Raw genomic sequence first — 18,567 nt, forward strand, 5'->3', positions numbered from 1 at the left:
ATCTTCATTATCTATGTTACCCAACTAATTCTGATTCATCCACCACACTGGGTAAGAAGAAAAAGGTTTTAATTGCCAAAATATTGCACTATCCCTTTAAGGAGGAAATAACACTGGTTCCAATCCAAGTGCCATTTATCAAACTCCAGGCAGTGCTATGGTCAGATGACATGAAAATAGAGCTCTTTAGTTATGAACATCAGTGGTGGTTTTGGTGTGGAAAAACAGAAGCATTTGCAGAGAAGTACCTCATACCTACAGTAAAATTTGGTTCTGCATCTTTAACGTTTATGAAGATATTTTGCTACCACTGGTTCTGTGACGCATTTTGAGGTCAACGGCATCATAAACTTGACCAAGTACCAGGACATTATAGCCCAAAAAAAACGAGTTCTCTCTGTTAGAATGCTGACATTGACCGCAAGTGAATCTTCTAGCAAGACAATAGCCCCAAGCACACATCAAAATCCCCAATTAAATGGATAAATTACCTTATTGTTGCAATATCCTGCTTCTTTTATTTTTACTCATCTATCAATAGGTGCCCTTCGTTGCAAGGCATTGGAAAACTCCCTGTTCTTTGCGGTTGAATCTGTGTATGAAATGCATTGCTCCACTGAGGGATCTTACAGATAATTATATGTGTGGGGTGCAGAGATGAGGTAGTCATTCAAAAATCATGTCAAACATTATTATTGAACACAGAGTGAGTCCATGCAAGTTATAATGTGACTATATAAGAAAACCTTTACTCCTGAACTTGTTTTGGTTTGCCGTAACAAAGAGGTTTAATACTTTTCAGCTTTTCATTTTGCTTTTATTATCAAGCTGCATTTTTATAGTGAAAATTATTTTCCCCAAATGAGAAACTCACGCGCTGCAAATGTATTCCAGTTAGGCTCTACACCCATTATAAAGTGGATTAATGTGTTTCATTTTTAAGAAGTTATTTGGCCACTTTAGTAGTGACACAAACCTTATCAAAACATATCGGGCGGCAGGGTAGCCTAGTGGTTAGAGCATTGGACTAGTTGCAAGATCGAATCCACGAGCTGACAAGGTACAAATCTGTTGTTCTCCCCCTGAACAAGGCAGTTAACCCACTGTTCCTAGGCGGTCATTGAAAATAAGAATTTGTTCTTAACTGACTTGCCTAGTTAAATTAAAGTAAAATAAAAACATTAAATTACACTTTGATTTGAAAAAGTAGCCAAAAAAAAGTTATGTGCTGTTTCTTGAATTACACTGGACATAAGTGATAATATATCATTCACAGTTTATAGGGTAATATTGTCACCCATCAGACTATTCTTGATTTAATCTTGTAAAGATACTAAATGTATGAAATTTGTTTTGATTTACAATGGACAATTGTAATACACCTGTCTCGAATCAGGGGCCATAATGTATTATTCCTGCCCAGGTGAATTTAGAATTTGGCTAGATGGGAGCAGTGTATGTGCAAAGTTTTACGCTGATCCAATGAACCATTTAATTTCTGTTGAAAATGTTGCATCAACAAATGTGTTTATTAATGAAGATTATCTGACTTAGGACTCTAGGCGCAATTTATATTTTGGCTACTAGATGGCAAGTTTTACATTTCTATTCAAAATGTTGTTTCAAGTCTGCTCGAATGTGCCTAATTGATCAATATATACATTTTCAAATAGATAACTGTACACTCTCCTCAAACAATAGCATGGCATTTTTTCACTGTAATAGCTACTGTAAATTGGACAGTGCAGTTTGATGAACAAGAAGTTAAGTTATCTGACCAAATAAGACATGTCTATGTCCTGGGAAATGTTCTTGTTACTTACAACCTCATGCTAATCACATAAGACTACGTTAGCTCAACCGCCCCGCATGGGGGACACCGATCCCGAGGTTAACTAAAATTGGATAATTTAGTATGTGTGTGTGTGTGTGTGTGTGTGTGTGTGTGTGTGTGTGTGTGTGTGTGTGTGTGCTTGCACTCGTGCTTTTGTGTGATCCTAGACCCATCAAAACCTCACCACTATTCCACCACTTGGCCCAATCTGATCCTACAGCAGGCCAGAAGCCTGTGAGAACGGGACACTATCGTTCATCACACCTTGTAACTATTCTGCTGTAAAATTTCGTAACCCAAGGAGTTCTCTGCAGCTACCACCACAACATCTATTTTCTGTGATTTATGTTCCATTTCTGTGGTACAGTTGATCACCATGGCTATGAATGCTAAGAAACCAGCCTTACTGAAACACATGTTATTCCTATCACTCTCTATTGGGAACGGCATACTCACAGGGAGCCTCTCTGGATCCCTCGAAACTGGACCCATCTTCCTCTACTACTCTCTTCACTGCCTATGAAGATTCCTTCATAGAAAGTGAAAGTCACCCAGTAAAATATTACTTGAGAAAAGTATTCGGTTGTAAATATACTAAAGTATCAAAAATAAAGGTATAAATCATTTCAAATTCCTTATACTATTTCTTATATAAATTCCTTATACTAAGCAAACCAGACGGCACCATTTTCTTGTTGTTTTTAATTTAATTACTGATAGCCAGTGTCACAGTCCAACACTCAGACATCATTTACAAAGAAAGCGTTTGTGTTTAGGGAGTCTGCCAGATCAGAGGCAGCAGGGATGACCAGGGATGTTCTCTTTTAAGTGTGTGAATTGGACAATTTTTCTGTTCTACTAATCATTCAAAATGTAATGAGTACATTTGGGTGTCAGGGAAAATGTACGGAGTAAAAAGTACATTATTTTCTTTAGGAATGTAGTGAAGTTGTCAAAACATAAATAGTAAAGTAAAGATACCCCAAAAAACCGAATTAGTATTTATTTGAAGTATTTTTACTTAAGTACTTTACACCACTGTCTTCTGGCGGACATCGGGATCTCTCGTTGGGTTAATGAGGCAACTAGTCACACCTGTGACAGATCCTTTAAAAGGAGAGGTAGAAGATGTAGACCATAACTCACAGACAACAAAGAGAAGACCAGTGAATCCCTTGGAAGAGTGCAGAAGGTGAGATTGTATCATTATTTAATAGACTACCTGCATCTCAAATGGCACAGGTCAATGTAGTGCACTAAATAGGGTGCCATTTTGTGGAGTGACCCCACCCCCCTTGCATTTAATCACATAGACTAATAGTTACCTTTGCAGTAAATGGGTAGTCTCTGACAATATCTATAATGCTTCCCATTCCCTATGTAGCACATTGTAGGCCCTCATCAAAGGTAGTTCACTACATAAGGAATGAGGAGCCATTTGGGAAGATGCATATTCCTGTGTGCCAGGCTAATCCATTGTATGTGGTTGAAGAAATGATACCTGAGTTTTGGCAGAAGACTAGTAGCACTGTGTTGCCCATACTTGGTTCTTGGGGTCCTCAGTACTAGGTTTAGAAAATGCTGCTTTGGCAGATGAGTAAGTTCTGTACCTAACAGTGGGTTTCCTCTAGTACCCACAGCCGTACCAGATTATTTAAAATGCTCAACTAATCTCACTCTTGTTCTCTCTCTCAGGAGACGATCACCATGGCGACATTTACCATCATTCTGCTTGTCAGCACAGCTTTTGCTCTGGGAGGTAAGAGTGACAAACCTCACACCTACTCACCACATTTTAATAAAAACCTTATTTGGTGTTGCTCTGTCCTACTTTACACACATGTAGGTATTAATACGCAGGTGTGAATTGGACATGTGTTTCTATTCATAACCGGTTCTCCATGGGTCAGCCATTATCAACCTTGACACTGGAGAAATGAAGGTTGTGCCTTGCTGAATGGCACATAGACGGATATATCAGCTCACTGATTTGAACTACCGTAATTTCCGGACTATAAGCCGCAACTGTTTTTCCCAGGCTTTGAGCCTCGCGGCTTAAACAATGACGTGGCGAATATATGGATTTTTCCAGCTTTCAAGTTTAAAAAAAAAACACATTCTGTGACGTGCTCAGTTTTTTTTTTTTACTGCATGAAGCTTTCATTAGACCAACGAAATTGCCGACCGGGTTAAGGTCAAACAACTTTTTGGTTTACTGTTTAGATTAAATCGAGCGCTCTCGAACTTCCCATCATTCTGATCACGGTAGTCATTTTATCACCCTCATCATGGCAAAGGCGCGGAGAAATGCATATGATGCAGCTTTCAAGTTGAAGTCAATTGATCTGGCTGTTGGAAAAGGAAATAGAGCTGCTGCACGGGAGCTTGGTCTTATTGAGTCGATGATAAGACGTTGGAATCGGCAGCGTGAGGTATTGACTCGGTGCAAAAAGACAACTAAAGCTTATAATTTTTTGTTACAAGCTGTGTTTCGTTAAAGCCTGTGTAAAGTTAATTTGTTTCAATGTACCTGTGGCTTATAGACATGTGCGGCTTATTTATGTTCAAAATAATATATTTTTTAAAATTCAGTGGGTGCGGCTTATATTCAGGTGCGGTTAATAGTCCGGAAATTACGGTACTGGCCCAACTCTCTAACCGCTAGGCTACCTGCCACTCCTCTAGTTCCAGAGATGTATTTTGGTGTCTAGATGCTGGACTGAGTGAGGTATTCTGATATGAATGGTTTGATCATTCAACTGGAATTACGATCGGTTTGTCTAGCAACTATCAGGAAATAACACTGATACAATTTCCAGTCTTAGTTTCATCAGCTGTTATACGGGAAACAGAATTTTGACTGCACAGGGCTTTTAAACAAGTAGCAGAATTTCAATATTTAGACATTTACATTTTACATTTAAGTCATTTAGCAGACGCTCTTATCCAGAGCGACTTACAAATTGGTGCATTCACCTTATGATCTCCAGTGGAACAACCACTTTACAATAGTGCATCTAAATCTTTAGGGGGGGGGGGGTTACCTAGGTTGCATCTGAAATGGAAATCTATTCCGTATAAACTACTTCTGACCAGGGCCCATATGGGACACAACCCAAGATTCCAGACATGTATATTCTGTCCATAAATTTTCCTGCAATGTTATGTCCACATTACAATGTATGTTACCTGTGTCCAGATGCTATGATACGACCCTGTGAGGATGCTAGAGATGCCGCTATACATGGCCCAATTGGAGCCTACATCCCCACGTGTGACGACAATGGACAATACACCCCTAAGCAATGTTCGGGCTCTACAGGTTAACACGGACGCACATACACACACTAAAATCGAATGTGATAATTCAATGTGTATATATTGTATATGCAACATGTCTTTCTGGTAGGTTACTGTTGGTGTGTGACCAGCTACGGACAGAAGATCCAGGGTACCGAGACTCCACCAGGCACTGCTATCAACTGCTAGCAACTGTTTCACCAAGGTGTGTGTGTGTGTATATATCATTCACTAAATGTTATTACTTTGCAGCTGGTTCTTGATGGTTTTTTTGTTTAATTGTAGATGAAAGGCATTGGAACTAAAGATGTAGAAGACTGACAGTAGTCTTTACTGTTCTACAGGAACTGATTCACATTCCATACAAATAAATACATGAAGGAATCCAGAGATTAACCTGTTGATTTACTTACTTTATTGTTGGTGTGATATGCTGAACAATTTATCTGAATTAGTCCATTTCTGGGAAATGGAGGAAGGGGTTGGACTGTTATGGTGACTGTATTACCACCACACCGGTGGTTACAGGACATGAAGGCAGTCAAATTCCACGTGACCATGTAGGAATTAGGCTACTCCAAGCTCTGATGCTGGTGATGGTCGTTAGTAGTCTACCACACTTGCTAACTGCCTGGTACTCAACACTGTATTGTCCCTCTAATCACTCTGACATCAATGCAAATGGCATTTGAAAATCGAAATTACTTAATGAGCTCATGTTGCGCAACATTTCTATAACCTATGCAATTGCGTGAGACCAGCATGATGGCTTCTTTGAAAAACAGGAGAATCCCATCAGCTTTCTATATGCTAGCACTACAATATCTACAGTACCAGTGATGCATTTGAACAGGTCACAGTTGTGTTTTAAAAATATATATTTAACCAGGTAGGCTAGTTGAGAACAAGTTCTCATTTGATAAAGCAAATGTTCAACACAGAGTTACACATGGAACAAATATACAGTAGAGAAAGTCTATATACAGTGTATGCAAATCAGGTGAGGTAAGGCAATAAATACGCCATAGTGGCAAAGTAATTACATTATAGTAATTAAACACGAGCTATAGCTGTGCAAGTAGAGATACTGGGGTGCAAAGGGGCTAAATAAATACAGTATGGGCTATGTGCAGTGAGCTGCTCTGACAACGGGTTTGCTTAAAGTTAGTGAGGGAGATATGAGGCTTCAGTGATTCTTGGAGTTTGGAAAGGCGGCCAAACGAGGAATTCGCTTTGGGGGTGACCAATGAAATATACCTGCTGGAGTGCGTGCTACAGGTGGGTGCTGCTATGGTGACCAGTGAGCCGAGTTAAGGCGGGCTTTACCTAGCAAAGACTTGTAGATGACATGGAGCCAGTGGGTTTGGCGACGCGTATGAAGCGAGGGCCATCCAACGAGAGCATACAGGTCGCAGTATATGGGGCTTTGGTGACAAAACGGATAGCACTGTGATAGACTACATCCAATTCTGGTCGCAATTGTAAATGAGAACTTGTGAAATAAAATATATGTTTTCTACATTGTAGAATAATAGTTATGACATAACACGTATGGAATCATGTATTAAACAAAAAATATATTTGAGATTATTCAAAGTAGCCACCCTTTCCCTTGACAGCTTTGCACACTTGTGGCATTCTCTCAAACAGCTTCACGTGGAATGCTTTTCCAACAGTCTTGAAGGAGTTTCCAAATGTTGAGTACTTGTTGGCTGCTTTTCCTTGACTCTGCAGTCCAACTCATCCCAAACCATCTCAATTGGGTTGAGGTCGGGTGATTGTGGAGGCCAGGTCATCTGATGCAGCACTCCATCACTCTCCTTCTTGGTCAAATAGCCCTTACACAGCTTGAAGCACTATCAGCACTAACAAGGCAGGTCGACAGCCTTTCGTTCTGTCGCACCTGGACTACTGTTCAGTCGTGTGGTCAGGTGCCACAAAGAGGGACTTAGGAAAATTGCAATTGGCTCAGAACAGGGCAGCACGGTTGGCACTTGGATATCCAAAGAGCTAACATTAATAAAATACATGTCAATCTCTCCTGGCTCAAGGTGGAGGAGAGATTGACTTCATCACTACTTGTATTTGTGAGAGGTGTTGAATGCACCAATCTGTCTGAACTACTGGCACAGAGCTCAGACACCTATACATAATATATATACACTGCTCAAAAAAATAAAGGGAACACTTAAACAACACAATGTAACTCCAAGTCAATCACACTTCTGTGAAATCAAACTGTCCACTTACGAAGCAACAGTGATTGACAATAAATTTCACATGCTGTTGTGCAAATGGAATAGACAACAGGTGGAAATTATAGGCAAATAGCAAGACACCCCCAATAAAGGAGTGGTTCTGCAGGTGGGGACCACAGACCACTTCTCAGTTCCTATGCTTCCTGGCTGATGTTTTGGTCACTTTTGAATGCTGGCGGTGCTTTCACTCTAGTGGTAGCATGAGACGGAGTCTACAACCCACACAAGTGGCTCAGGTAGTGCAGCTCATTCAGGATGGCACATCAATGTGAGCTGTGGCAAGAAGGTTTGCTGTGTCTATCAGCGTAGTGTCCAGAGCATGGAGGCGCTACCAGGAGACAGGCCAGTACATCAGGAGACGTGGAGGAGGCCATAGGAGGGCAACAACCCAGCAGCAGGACCGCTACCTCCGCCTTTGTGCAAGGAGGAGCAGGAGAAGCACTGCCAGAGCCCTGCAAAATGAACTCCAGCAGGCCACAAATGTGCATGTGTCTGCTCAAACGGTCAGAAACAGACTCCATGAGGGTAGTATGAGGGCCCGACGTCCACAGGTGGGGGTTGTGCTTACAGCCCAACACCGTGCAGGACGTTTGGCATTTGCCAGAGAACACCAAGATTGGCAAATTCGCCACTGGCGCCCTGTGCTCTTCACAGATGAAAGCAGGTTCACACTGAGCAGGTGACAGACGTGACAGAGTCTGGAGACGCCGTGGAGAACGTTCTGCTGCTTGCAACATCCTCCAGCATGACCGGTTTGGTGGTGGGTCAGTCATGGTGTGGGGTGGCATTTCTTTGGGGGGCCGCACAGCCCTCCATGTGCTCGCCAGAGGTAGCCTGACTGCCATTAGGTACCGAGATGAGATCCTCAGACCCCTTGTGAGACCATATGCTGGTGCGGTTGGCCCTGGGTTCCTCCTAATGCAAGACAATGCTAGATCTCATGTGGCTGGAGTGTGTCAGCAGTTCCTGCAAGAGGAAGGCATTGATGCTATGGACTGGCCCGCCCGTTCCCCAGACCTGAATCCAATTGAGCACATCTGGGACATCATGTCTCGCTCCATCCACCAATGCCACGTTGCACCACAGACTGTCCAGGAGTTGGCGGATGCTTTAGTCCAGGTCTGGGAGGAGATCCCTCAGGAGACCATCCGCCACCTCATCAGGAGCATGCCCAGGCATTGTAGGGAGGTCATACAGGCACGTGGAGGCCACACAAACTACTGAGCCTCATTTTGACTTGTTTTAAGGACATTACATCAAAGTTGGATCAGCCTGTAGTGTGGTTTTCCACTTTAATTTTGAGTGTGACTCCAAATCCAGACCTCCATGGGTTGATAAATTGGATTTCCATTGATTATTTTTGTGTGATTTTGTTGTCAGCACATTCAACTATGTAAAGAAAAAAGTATTTAATAAGATTATTTCTTTCATTCAGATCTAGGATGTGTGGTTTAAGTGTTCCCTTTATTTTTTTGAGCAGTATATATATACATACCCCACAAGACATGGTACAAGAAGTCTCTTCACATTCCCCATGTCCAGAACAGACAATGGGAGGCGCACAGTACTACATAGAGCCATGACGACATGGAAATCTATTCCACATCAAGAAACTCATGCCAGCAGTAGAATTGTATTTAAAAAACAGATAAAAATACACCCTAAAGAACAGTGGAGACTGAAGTAACATAAACATGGACACATGTATACAAACACACGATAACATACACACTACACCCATGTACACTTGCTTGGATTTTGTGATATAGATATGTGATAGTAGAGCAGGGGCCTGAGGGCACACACTTAATATGTTGTGAAATCTGTAATGAATATATGGTAATGTTTTTAAAACGTATAACTTAATAAATACTTTGTGGGCTGAGTCGCACTGCGTTGGCTGAGTCCTACAGCATGGGCTGTCCTGTTCTGGTTTGTGAATTCATTACAATTTGTGACACAAAGGGGAAGGTAAAAAAGAATGGGGAAATGGTTTAGAAAAAAACAGACATAAAAATAGAGCCTTACTGAAACACATGTTATTCCTATCACTCTCTATTGGCCTCGGCATACTCACAGGGAGCCTCTCAGGATCCCTCGAAACTGGACCCATCTTCCTCTACTACTCTCTTCAATGCCTATGAAGATTCCTTCATAGAAAATGACTCAATTAAAAGTGAAAGTCACCCAGTAAAATATTACTTGAGAAAAGTATTCGGTTTTAAATATACTAAAGTATCAAAAATAAAAGTATAAATCATTTCAAATTCCTTATACTATTCCTTATATAAATTCCTTATACTAAGCAAACCAGACGGCACCATTTTCTTGTTGTTTTTAATTTAATTACAGATAGCCAGTGTCACACTCCAACACTCAGACATAATTTACAAAGAAAGCGTTTGTGTTTAGGGAGTCTGCCAGATCAGAGGCAGTATGGATGACCAGGGATGTTCTCTTTTAAGTGTGTGAATTGGACCATTTTTCTGTTCTGCTAATCATTCAAAATGTAATGATTACTTTTGGGTGTCAGGGAAAATGTACGGAGTAAAAAGTACATTATTTTCTTTAGGAATGTAGTGAAGTTGTCAAAAACATAAATAGTAAAGTAAAGATACCCAAAAAAAACAAATTAGTATTTCTTTGAAGTATTTTTACTTAAGTACTTTACATCATTGGCTAATGGCGGACATCGGGATCTCTCGTTGGGTTAATGAGGCAACTAGTCACACCTGTGACAGATCCTTTAAAAGGAGAGGTGGAAGAGTAGACCATAACTCACAGACAACAGAGAGACGACCAGTGAATCCCTTGGAAGAGTGCAGAAGGTGAGATTGTATCATTATTTAATAGACTATCTGCATCTCAAATGGCACCTTAATCTTATGTGGCCCTGGTCAAATGTAGTGCACTATATAGGGTGCCATTTTGTGGAGTGACCCCCTGCATTTAAGAGCATAGACTAATAGTTACCTTTGCAGTAAATGGGTAGTCTCTGACTAGATCTAGGCTGCTTCCCAATCCCTATGTAGTGCATTATGGGCCCTTGCCAAAGATGGTTCACTACATAAGAAATGAGGAGCCATTTGTGAAGGATGCATATTCCTGTGTGCCAGGCTTATCTATTGTATGTGGTTGAAGAGATGATACCTGAGTTTTGGCAGAAGACTAGTAGCACCGTGTTGCCAATACTCGGTCCTTGGGGTCCTCAGGACTGGGTTTAGAAAATGCTGCCTTAGCAGTTGCTTAAGTGTTGTAATTAACACAGGGTTTCCTTAACCTCTCCTCTAGTTCCACCAGCCACTCCACTGACTTGTAATATTCCAGTACTATCACAGCTGATTAAAATTCTCATCTAATCCTCTCTTTTAGGAGACCTATCATCATGGCGACATTGACCATCATTCTGCTTATCAGCACGGTTTTTGCTCTCGGAGGTAAGAGTTACATGCCTCACACCTGCATTTTAATTAACATTAGTGGGTGTTGCTCTGTCCTATTTCACACATGCAGGTGTGAATTGGAAATGTTTTCATAACCGGTTCTCCATGGGACACCCTCTGACACTGGAATAATGAAGGTTGTACCTTGCTGAAGGGAACATAGATGGATATACCAACTTGTCGGTTCACTGACATGAACTACTGGCCCAACTCTCTAACCGCTAGGCTACCTGCCACTTTTCTAGTTCCAGACATGTATATCGGTGTCTAGATGCTGGACTGAGGTATTCTGATATGAATAGTTTAATCATTCAACTGTATGTATGACTGGCTTGTCTAGCAACTATCAAGAAATGACACTGAACAATTTACCCCCACTTTTACAGTCTTAGTGTCATCAGCAGTTATACAAAACACAGAAACTGAATTTTGACTGCATGGGCCCTTTAAACAAGTAGCAGAATTTCTATTTTTTTTAGCCAGGAAGTCCCTAGGTTGCATCTGAAATGGAACCCTGTTCCGTATAAACTACTTCTGACCAGGGCCCATAGGGGAGTAGGGTCCCACACGGGATGCAGCCCAAGCTTCCAGAATGTTATGTCTACGTTACAATGTATGTTACCTGTGTGTCCAGATGCAATGAAACGACCCAAGACCCCTTGTGAGCGTGCTAGAGATGCTGTGATAAATGGCCCGCCTGGAGTCTACGTCCCCACGTGTGACTGCCAGGGAGAATACACCCCTGAGCAACACTGGGGATCTACAGGTTACCACTCACTCAGTCTTGTACAGCTAACCTTGTGGGGACACACAATTCAGTCCCATTTAAAATCCTATTTCCCCTACCCTTAACACAAAAACCGTACCTTAATTCTAACCTTAACCCCCTTGGAAATAGCATTTGACCTCATGGGGACTAACAAAATGTCACATGTTTGTTTACTTTTCTTGTGGGGACTTATGCAACAGCTTTTTAACATGTCCACTTCTGGTAGGTTCCTCTTGGTGTGTTACCAGAACTGGACAAAAGATCCTGGGTACTGAGACTCCACCAGGCACTGCTTCTGTCAAATGTGCATGCAGGTACACTCACTCACTAAATGTTCATTCTTTGCAGCTTGTTCTGAGTGTTAATATTTGTTTTTGTTTAATTATAGTGGTTCTCGCAGATGAGAGGCAGTGGAACCAAGCCGTTGAGAAGACTTTGCAAAAACATTGGCATTACTTTGATGCTTGTCTTTACAGTACTATGGGCGTTGATTCACATTCTATATGAATAAATCCAGATCTAAAATTGTTGCTTCAATTTCTTTATTGTTGGTGTGATATGCTGAACCAGTCCATTTCTGGGAAATGGAAGGAATAAGGCTATGGTGACCGTATTACCACCACACCTGTGGTCATGAAGGCAGTCACTTCCATGTGACCACTTAGTCATGGTAATTAGGCTTTTCCAAGCTATGATGCTGCTGATGGTCATTAGTAGCCTACTATACTTGATAACTGCCTGGTACTCAGCACTTTATATCCCTCTAATCACTGACATCAATGTAATTGCAAATCAACTATTGGTCACATGCAGGTTAATAGCAGATGTTGTGGGTGTAGCAAAATGCTTGTGCTTCTAGCTCCGACAGTGCAGTAATATCTAACAAATTACACAACGTGTATACACTTAAGTAGGAATGAATAAAGACTATAAACCTATGGAAGAAGTCAGAGCGGAATGTCTTAAGATACAGTGTGTATATACATATGAGATGAGGAATGGCAGATATGTAAATAGTATTGACGTGGCCAGTGACCTAGCCGCTTCCTATAGGCAGCAGCCTCTAAAGTGCTAGTGATGGCCTTGAGAGAGTAGCTATTAAGTCTCTCGGTTCTGGCTTGGATGCACCTGTACTGACTTTTCCTTCTAGATGATAGTGGGGTGAACAGGCAGTGGCTCGGGTGGTTGCCCTTGATCTTTTTTGCCTGTCGGTGACATTGGGTGCTGTAGGTTTCCTGGAGGGGGGATAATTTGCCCCCGGTAATTCCTTGGGCAGACCGCACCACCCTCTGACGAGCGTTGGCGGCAATACAGCCTGACAGGATGCTTTCAACTGTGTATCTGTAAAAATGTGTGGGTTTTAGGTGACCAGCCAAATTTCTTTAGCCACAAGGTTGACGAGGCTCTGTTGTGCCTTCACCACACTGTGTGGGTGGTTCATTTGTCTGTCAGTGACGTGTACGCCAAGGAACTTGAAGCTTTCCACCTTCTCCACTGTGGTCCTGTCAATGTAGATAAGGGGGTGTACCCTCTGCTGTTTCCTGAAGTGCACGATCATCTCCTTTTGTTGACATTGAGTGAGAGGTTGTTAACCAGGCACTACACTCCCAGAGCCGCCCTCCCTGTAGGCTGTCTCATCATTGGTAATCAAGCCTTTTAGGGTTGTCTGCAAACTTGATTGTGTTGGAGGCGTGCTTGGCCACGCGGTCATGGGTGAACAGGGAGTACAGGAGGGGGCTTAGCACTCACCCTTGTGCGACTGCAGTATTGAGAATCAGCGGAGTGGAGGTGATGTTTCCTACCTTCAGCACCTGGGGGCGGCCTGTATCTAAGTCCAAGACCCAGTTGCACAGGGTGTGGTTCAGGGCCTCGAGCTTAATGATTATTAAATGCGGTGGTTCGTGCGAATGCTACCATCTATCCACAGTTTCTGGTTAGGGTATTGAATAGTACGAAGCACGGGCACTTCCTGTTTGAGTTTCTGCCTATAGGACAGGAGGAGCAAGATGGAGTCGTGGTCAGAATTGCTGAAAGGAGGGCGGGGGAGGGCCTTGTAAGCATCCCGGAAGTTTAAATAGCAATGGTCGACTGTCTTAGCAGCGCGAGTTGGACAGTCAATATGTTGATAGAACTTCGGCAGCGTAGTCCTTACATTTGCTTTGTTAAAGTCCCCAGCTACAATAAATGCAGCCTCAGGATATGTGGTTTCCAGTTTGCATAAAGTCCAATCAAGTTCTTTTGACGGCCGTCGGTTTCGGCTTGAGGTGGCAAGGAAACGGACGTGGCGAAGACGGAGGAGAATTTTCTTGGGAGATAATATGGTTGGCAATTAATTGTGTGTTCTAGGTCGGTTGAACAAAATGACTTGAGTTCCTGTATGTTCCTAGAATTACACCATGAGTCATTAATCGTGAAACACGCCCTTCTGCTTCCCCGAGAGATATATTTTCCTGTGTGCGCGATGTACTGAGAATCCAGCTGGCTTTACCGACTCCGACAGAGTATCCCGAGAGAGCCATGTTTCCGTGAAACAAAGTATGTTACAGGACCCGATGTCTCTCTGGAAAGAAATCCTTGCTCTAAGCTCATCAACTTTCTTAAAACCTCTTACATCTAGACGTTCCGCTAGCGGAACACCACTCCAATATCCAATGATTGGGCGTGGCGCGAAATACAAACTCCTCGAAAATCCGAAAACTTCCATTTTTCAAACATATGACAATTTTACACCATTTAAAAGACAAGACTCTCCTTTATCTAACCACACTGTCCGATTTCAAAAAGGCTTTACAACAAAAGCAAAACATTAGATTATGTCAGCAGAGTACCCAGCCAGAAATAATCAGACACCCATTTTTCAAGCTAGCATGTAATGTCACAAAAACCAAAACCACAGCTAAATGCAGCACTAACCTTTGATGATCTTCGTCAGATGACACTCCTAGGACATTATGTTATACAATACATGCATGTTTTGTTCAATCAAGTACATATTTATATCAAAAACCAGCTTTTTACATTAGCATGTGACGTTCAGAACTAGTATTCCCACCGAACACTTCCGGTGAATTTACTAAATTACTCACAATAAACGTTCACAAAAACATAATTTTTTTTTAAAGAATTATAGATACAGAACCCCTTTATGCAATCGCGGTGTCCGATTTTAAAATAGCTTTTCGGTGAAAGCACAGTTTGCAATATTCTGAGTAGATAGCTCGCCATCACGAGCTAGCTAATTTGACACCCACCAAGTTTGGTACTCACCAAACTCAGATTTACCAAAAGAAACATTGGATTACCTTTGCTGTTCATCAGAATGCACTCCCAGGACTTCTACTTCAATAACAAATGTTGGTTTGGTTCCAAATAATCCATAGTTATATCCAAATAGCGGCGTTTTGTTCGGGCATTCAAGACACTATCCGAAGGGTGACGAAGGGTGACGCGTATCGTGACAAAAAAATTCAAAATATTCCATTACCGTACTTCGAAGCTTGTCAAACGCTGTTTAAAATCAATTTTTATGTGATTTTTCTCGTAAAATAGCGATAATATTTTGACCGGGAAACCCTGTTTTCGTTCAAAGGTCTCAAAGTTGAAAATGGAGTCGTCTCGTGCACGCGCAAGCCCGTCTCATTGTTCTCAGATCGACCACTTACCAAGTGCGCTACTGTTTTTCAGCCAGAGACTGCAAAGTCATCATTTAACGTTCTGGCGCCTTCTGAGAGCCTATGGGAGCGTTAGAAAATGTCACGTTACAGCAGAGATCATTTGTTTTGGATAGAGATGACAAAGAAGCCCAAGAAATGGTCAGACAGGGTACTTCCTGTACAGAATCTTCTCAGGTTTTGGCTTGCCATTTGAGTTCTGTTATACTCACAGACACCATTCAAACAGTTTTAGAAACTTTTGAGTGTTTTCTATCCAAAGCTACTAATGTGAACATCTGCCTAAAATAATTAGCTTCCTCTTTTAAAAGATAATTCGGAGAATCATAGACGACTCCGTCTTCAGTAACGAGTTTCTGCAAATTATTTTTGTTAGTGTTCCTGTATTGGAGATTCAGGAAGAATTTGGTGCATTTTTCTCCATATTCCATCCAGTTTGCTTTATTTTTGTAATAGATTACATTAGATCGTTCTTGAATAAGTTCCTCAAGTTCTTTTTGTTTTTCCTCTAACTTATTTTGTATCTCTGTAGTATCATTTTTATTGCTATCTACCTGTACTATTAGTTCATGGATTTCCCTTGTTAGTCTTGTCTCTTTAGCCAGAAACGTTTTTTTTTATGGGTGGTGGTCCCCAGCATCAAGATATGTGTCGTCCCAAGTCCTCCTGGCCGTGCTGAAGCTCCAGTTTCAACAGTTCTGCCTGCGGCTATGGAGCCTTGACCTGTTCACCGCACATGCTACCTGTCCCAGACCTGCTGTTTTCAACTCTCTAGAGACAGCAGGAGCGATAGAGATACTCGGAATGATCGGCTATGAAAAGCCAACTGACATTTACTGACTTGTTGACCTGTTGCACCCTCGACAACCACTGTGATTATTATTATTTGACCCTGCTGGTCATCTATGAACATTTGAACATCTTGGCCATGTTCTGTTTTAATCGCCACCCGGCACAGCCAGAAGAGGACTGGCCACCCCTCATAGCCTGGTTCCTCTCTAGGTTTCTTCCTTGGTTCTGGCCTTTCTAGGGAGTTTTTCCTATCCACCGTGCTTCTACACCTGCATTGCTTGCTGTTTGGGGTTTTAGACTGGGTTTCTGTACATCACTTTGTGACATCAGCTGATGTAAGAAGGGCTTTAAAAATACATTTGATTGATTTGATTGATTGCAAGTGATGCACAATCCAGCTACGCTCTGAAGACGCAAGTCTACATGGGCTGAGATGCAAGTTTACGTGGACTGAGTTATAACGTGTGGGCTGTGTCCTGTTCTGGAGAGTGAATTCATGACATTTTGTGACACAAAAAAGGGGAGGGTATAAAAGAATGGGGAAAGGGATAGAAAAAAAAACAGAAAACAAAAATTGCCCTACCAACTAACCATACACACATTAAAACATCACCACTATTCCAGTACCTGAACCTGTCTGAACATAGACCCATTAAAACCTCCCACTATTCCACTACCTGAACCTATCTGACTATAGACCCATTAAAATCTCACCACTATTGCACTACTTGACCCTATCTGACCATAGACCCATTAAAACCTCACCACTATTCCACTACATGACCCTATCTGACTATAGACCCATTAAAACCTCACCACTATTCCACTACATGACCCTATCTGATACTAGACCAATTATAACCTCACCACTATTCCACTACTTGGCCCTATCTGATTCTAGACCCATTAAAACCTCACCACTGTTCCACTACATGACCCTATCTGATACTAGACCCATTATAACCTCATCACTATTCCACTAATTGGCCCTATCTGATTCTAGACCCATTAAAACCTCACCACTATTCCACTACTTGGGTCTATCTTATCCTACAGCAGGCCGGCAGCCTGGGAGAACGGGACACTATCGTTCATCACACCTTGTAACTGTTCTGCTGTAAAATCTCGTAACCCAAGGAGTTTTATGCAGCTGCCACCACAACATACATTTTCTGTGATTTATGTTCTAATCTGCGGTACAGTTGATCACCATGGCTATGAATGCTAAGAAACCAACCTTACTGAAACACGTTATTCCTATCACTCTCTATTGGGAACGGCATACTCACAAGGAGCCTCTCAGGATCCCTCGATACTGGAGCCATCTTCCTCTACTACTCTCTTTACTGCCTATGAAGATACCTTCAGAGAAAATTTCTCAAGTAAAAGTTAAAATCACCCAGTAAAATATTACTTGAGCAAAGGTTTAAAATTATTCCGTTTTAAATATACTGAAGTATCAATATTAAATGTCATTGATCAAATATACTTAAGTATCAAAGCAAAAGTATAAATCATTTCAAATTCCTTTTCTTGTTTTTTTTAAATATAATTATGGATAGCCAGGGGCATACTCCAACACTCAGTCACAATCTACAAACAAAGCATTTGTGTTTAGTGAGTCTGACAGGTCAGAGGCAGCAGGGATGACCATGGACATTCTCTTGATAAGTGTGTGAATTTGACCATTTTTCTGTCCTGCTAATCATTCAAAATGTAACGAATACTTTTGGGTGTCAGGGAAAATGTATGGAGTTAAAAGTACATTATTTTCTTTAGGAATGTAGTTAAGTGAAAGTTGTCAAAAATATAAATAGTAAAGTAAAGTTACCCCCCAAAAACGACTTAAGTACTACTTTAAAGTATTTCTACTTAAGTTGTTTACACCACCAGCTAATGGCCAACATCGGGATCTCTCGTTGGGTTAATGAGGCAACTAGTCACACCTGTGACAGGTCCTTTAAAAGGAGAGGTGGAAGAGGTAGACCATAACTCACAGACAACAGAGAGACAACCAGTGAATCCCTTGGAAGAGTGCAGAAGGTGAGCGTGCATCATTATTCAGCTGCATCTCAAATGGTACCTTAATGTTATGTGGCCTGGTCAAACGTAGTGCACTATATACTTGGTACATTTTGTGGAGCGGCCCCCTGGATTTAATAGCGTAGACTAATCCGTACCTTTGCAGTAAATGGGTAGTCTCTGACAATATCTATAATGCTTCCCATTCCTTATGTAGTGCATTGTAGGCCCTCGTCAAAGGTAGTTCACTACATAAGGAGTGAGGAGTCATTTGGGAAGGATACATATTCCTGTGTGCAAGGCTAATCTACTATGTGGTTGAAGAAATGATACTTGCGGCTGTCAGAAGACTAGTAGCACTGTGTTGCGACTACTTGGTTCTTGGGGTCCTCAGGACTGGGTTTAGAAATTGCTGCTTTGGCAGTTATTTAAGGTTTGTACTTACAGTGTTTCCTTAACCTCTCCTCTAGTACCCACA

The 18,567-nt window shown here is 41.7% G+C and overlaps 4 protein-coding genes across 4 annotated transcripts in view; 2 read left to right on the forward strand and 2 right to left on the reverse strand.

Moving 5' to 3' along the window:
- The window catches only part of LOC115194835 (equistatin-like), a 244,947-nt gene extending 239,457 nt beyond the window's left edge, over positions 1–5,490 (forward strand). Inside the window, exon 5 of the mRNA XM_029754755.1 lies at positions 5,420–5,490. Coding sequence (XP_029610615.1) covers positions 5,420–5,455 — 36 coding nt within the window. The 3' untranslated portion in view covers positions 5,456–5,490. The remainder of the gene's footprint in view (positions 1–5,419) is intronic.
- The window catches only part of LOC115194861 (equistatin-like), a 364,924-nt gene that overhangs the window by 274,240 nt on the left and 72,117 nt on the right, over positions 1–18,567 (reverse strand). The gene's annotated exons all lie outside the window — the stretch shown is intronic.
- The window catches only part of LOC115194830 (equistatin), a 360,364-nt gene that overhangs the window by 260,016 nt on the left and 81,781 nt on the right, over positions 1–18,567 (reverse strand). The window lies entirely within an intron of this gene.
- Positions 10,200–12,129, forward strand: LOC115194836 (saxiphilin-like). The gene is made up of 5 exons (XM_029754758.1): positions 10,200–10,220; positions 10,765–10,829; positions 11,470–11,601; positions 11,831–11,918; positions 11,993–12,129. The coding sequence occupies exons 2-5, from the start codon at positions 10,778–10,780 to the stop codon at positions 12,006–12,008; spliced, it is 288 nt and encodes a 95-aa protein (XP_029610618.1). The 5' UTR covers positions 10,200–10,220; positions 10,765–10,777; the 3' UTR covers positions 12,009–12,129.

This window comes from Salmo trutta, chromosome 5 (genome assembly GCF_901001165.1).
Source record: "Salmo trutta chromosome 5, fSalTru1.1, whole genome shotgun sequence".
NCBI lineage: Eukaryota > Metazoa > Chordata > Actinopteri > Salmoniformes > Salmonidae > Salmo > Salmo trutta.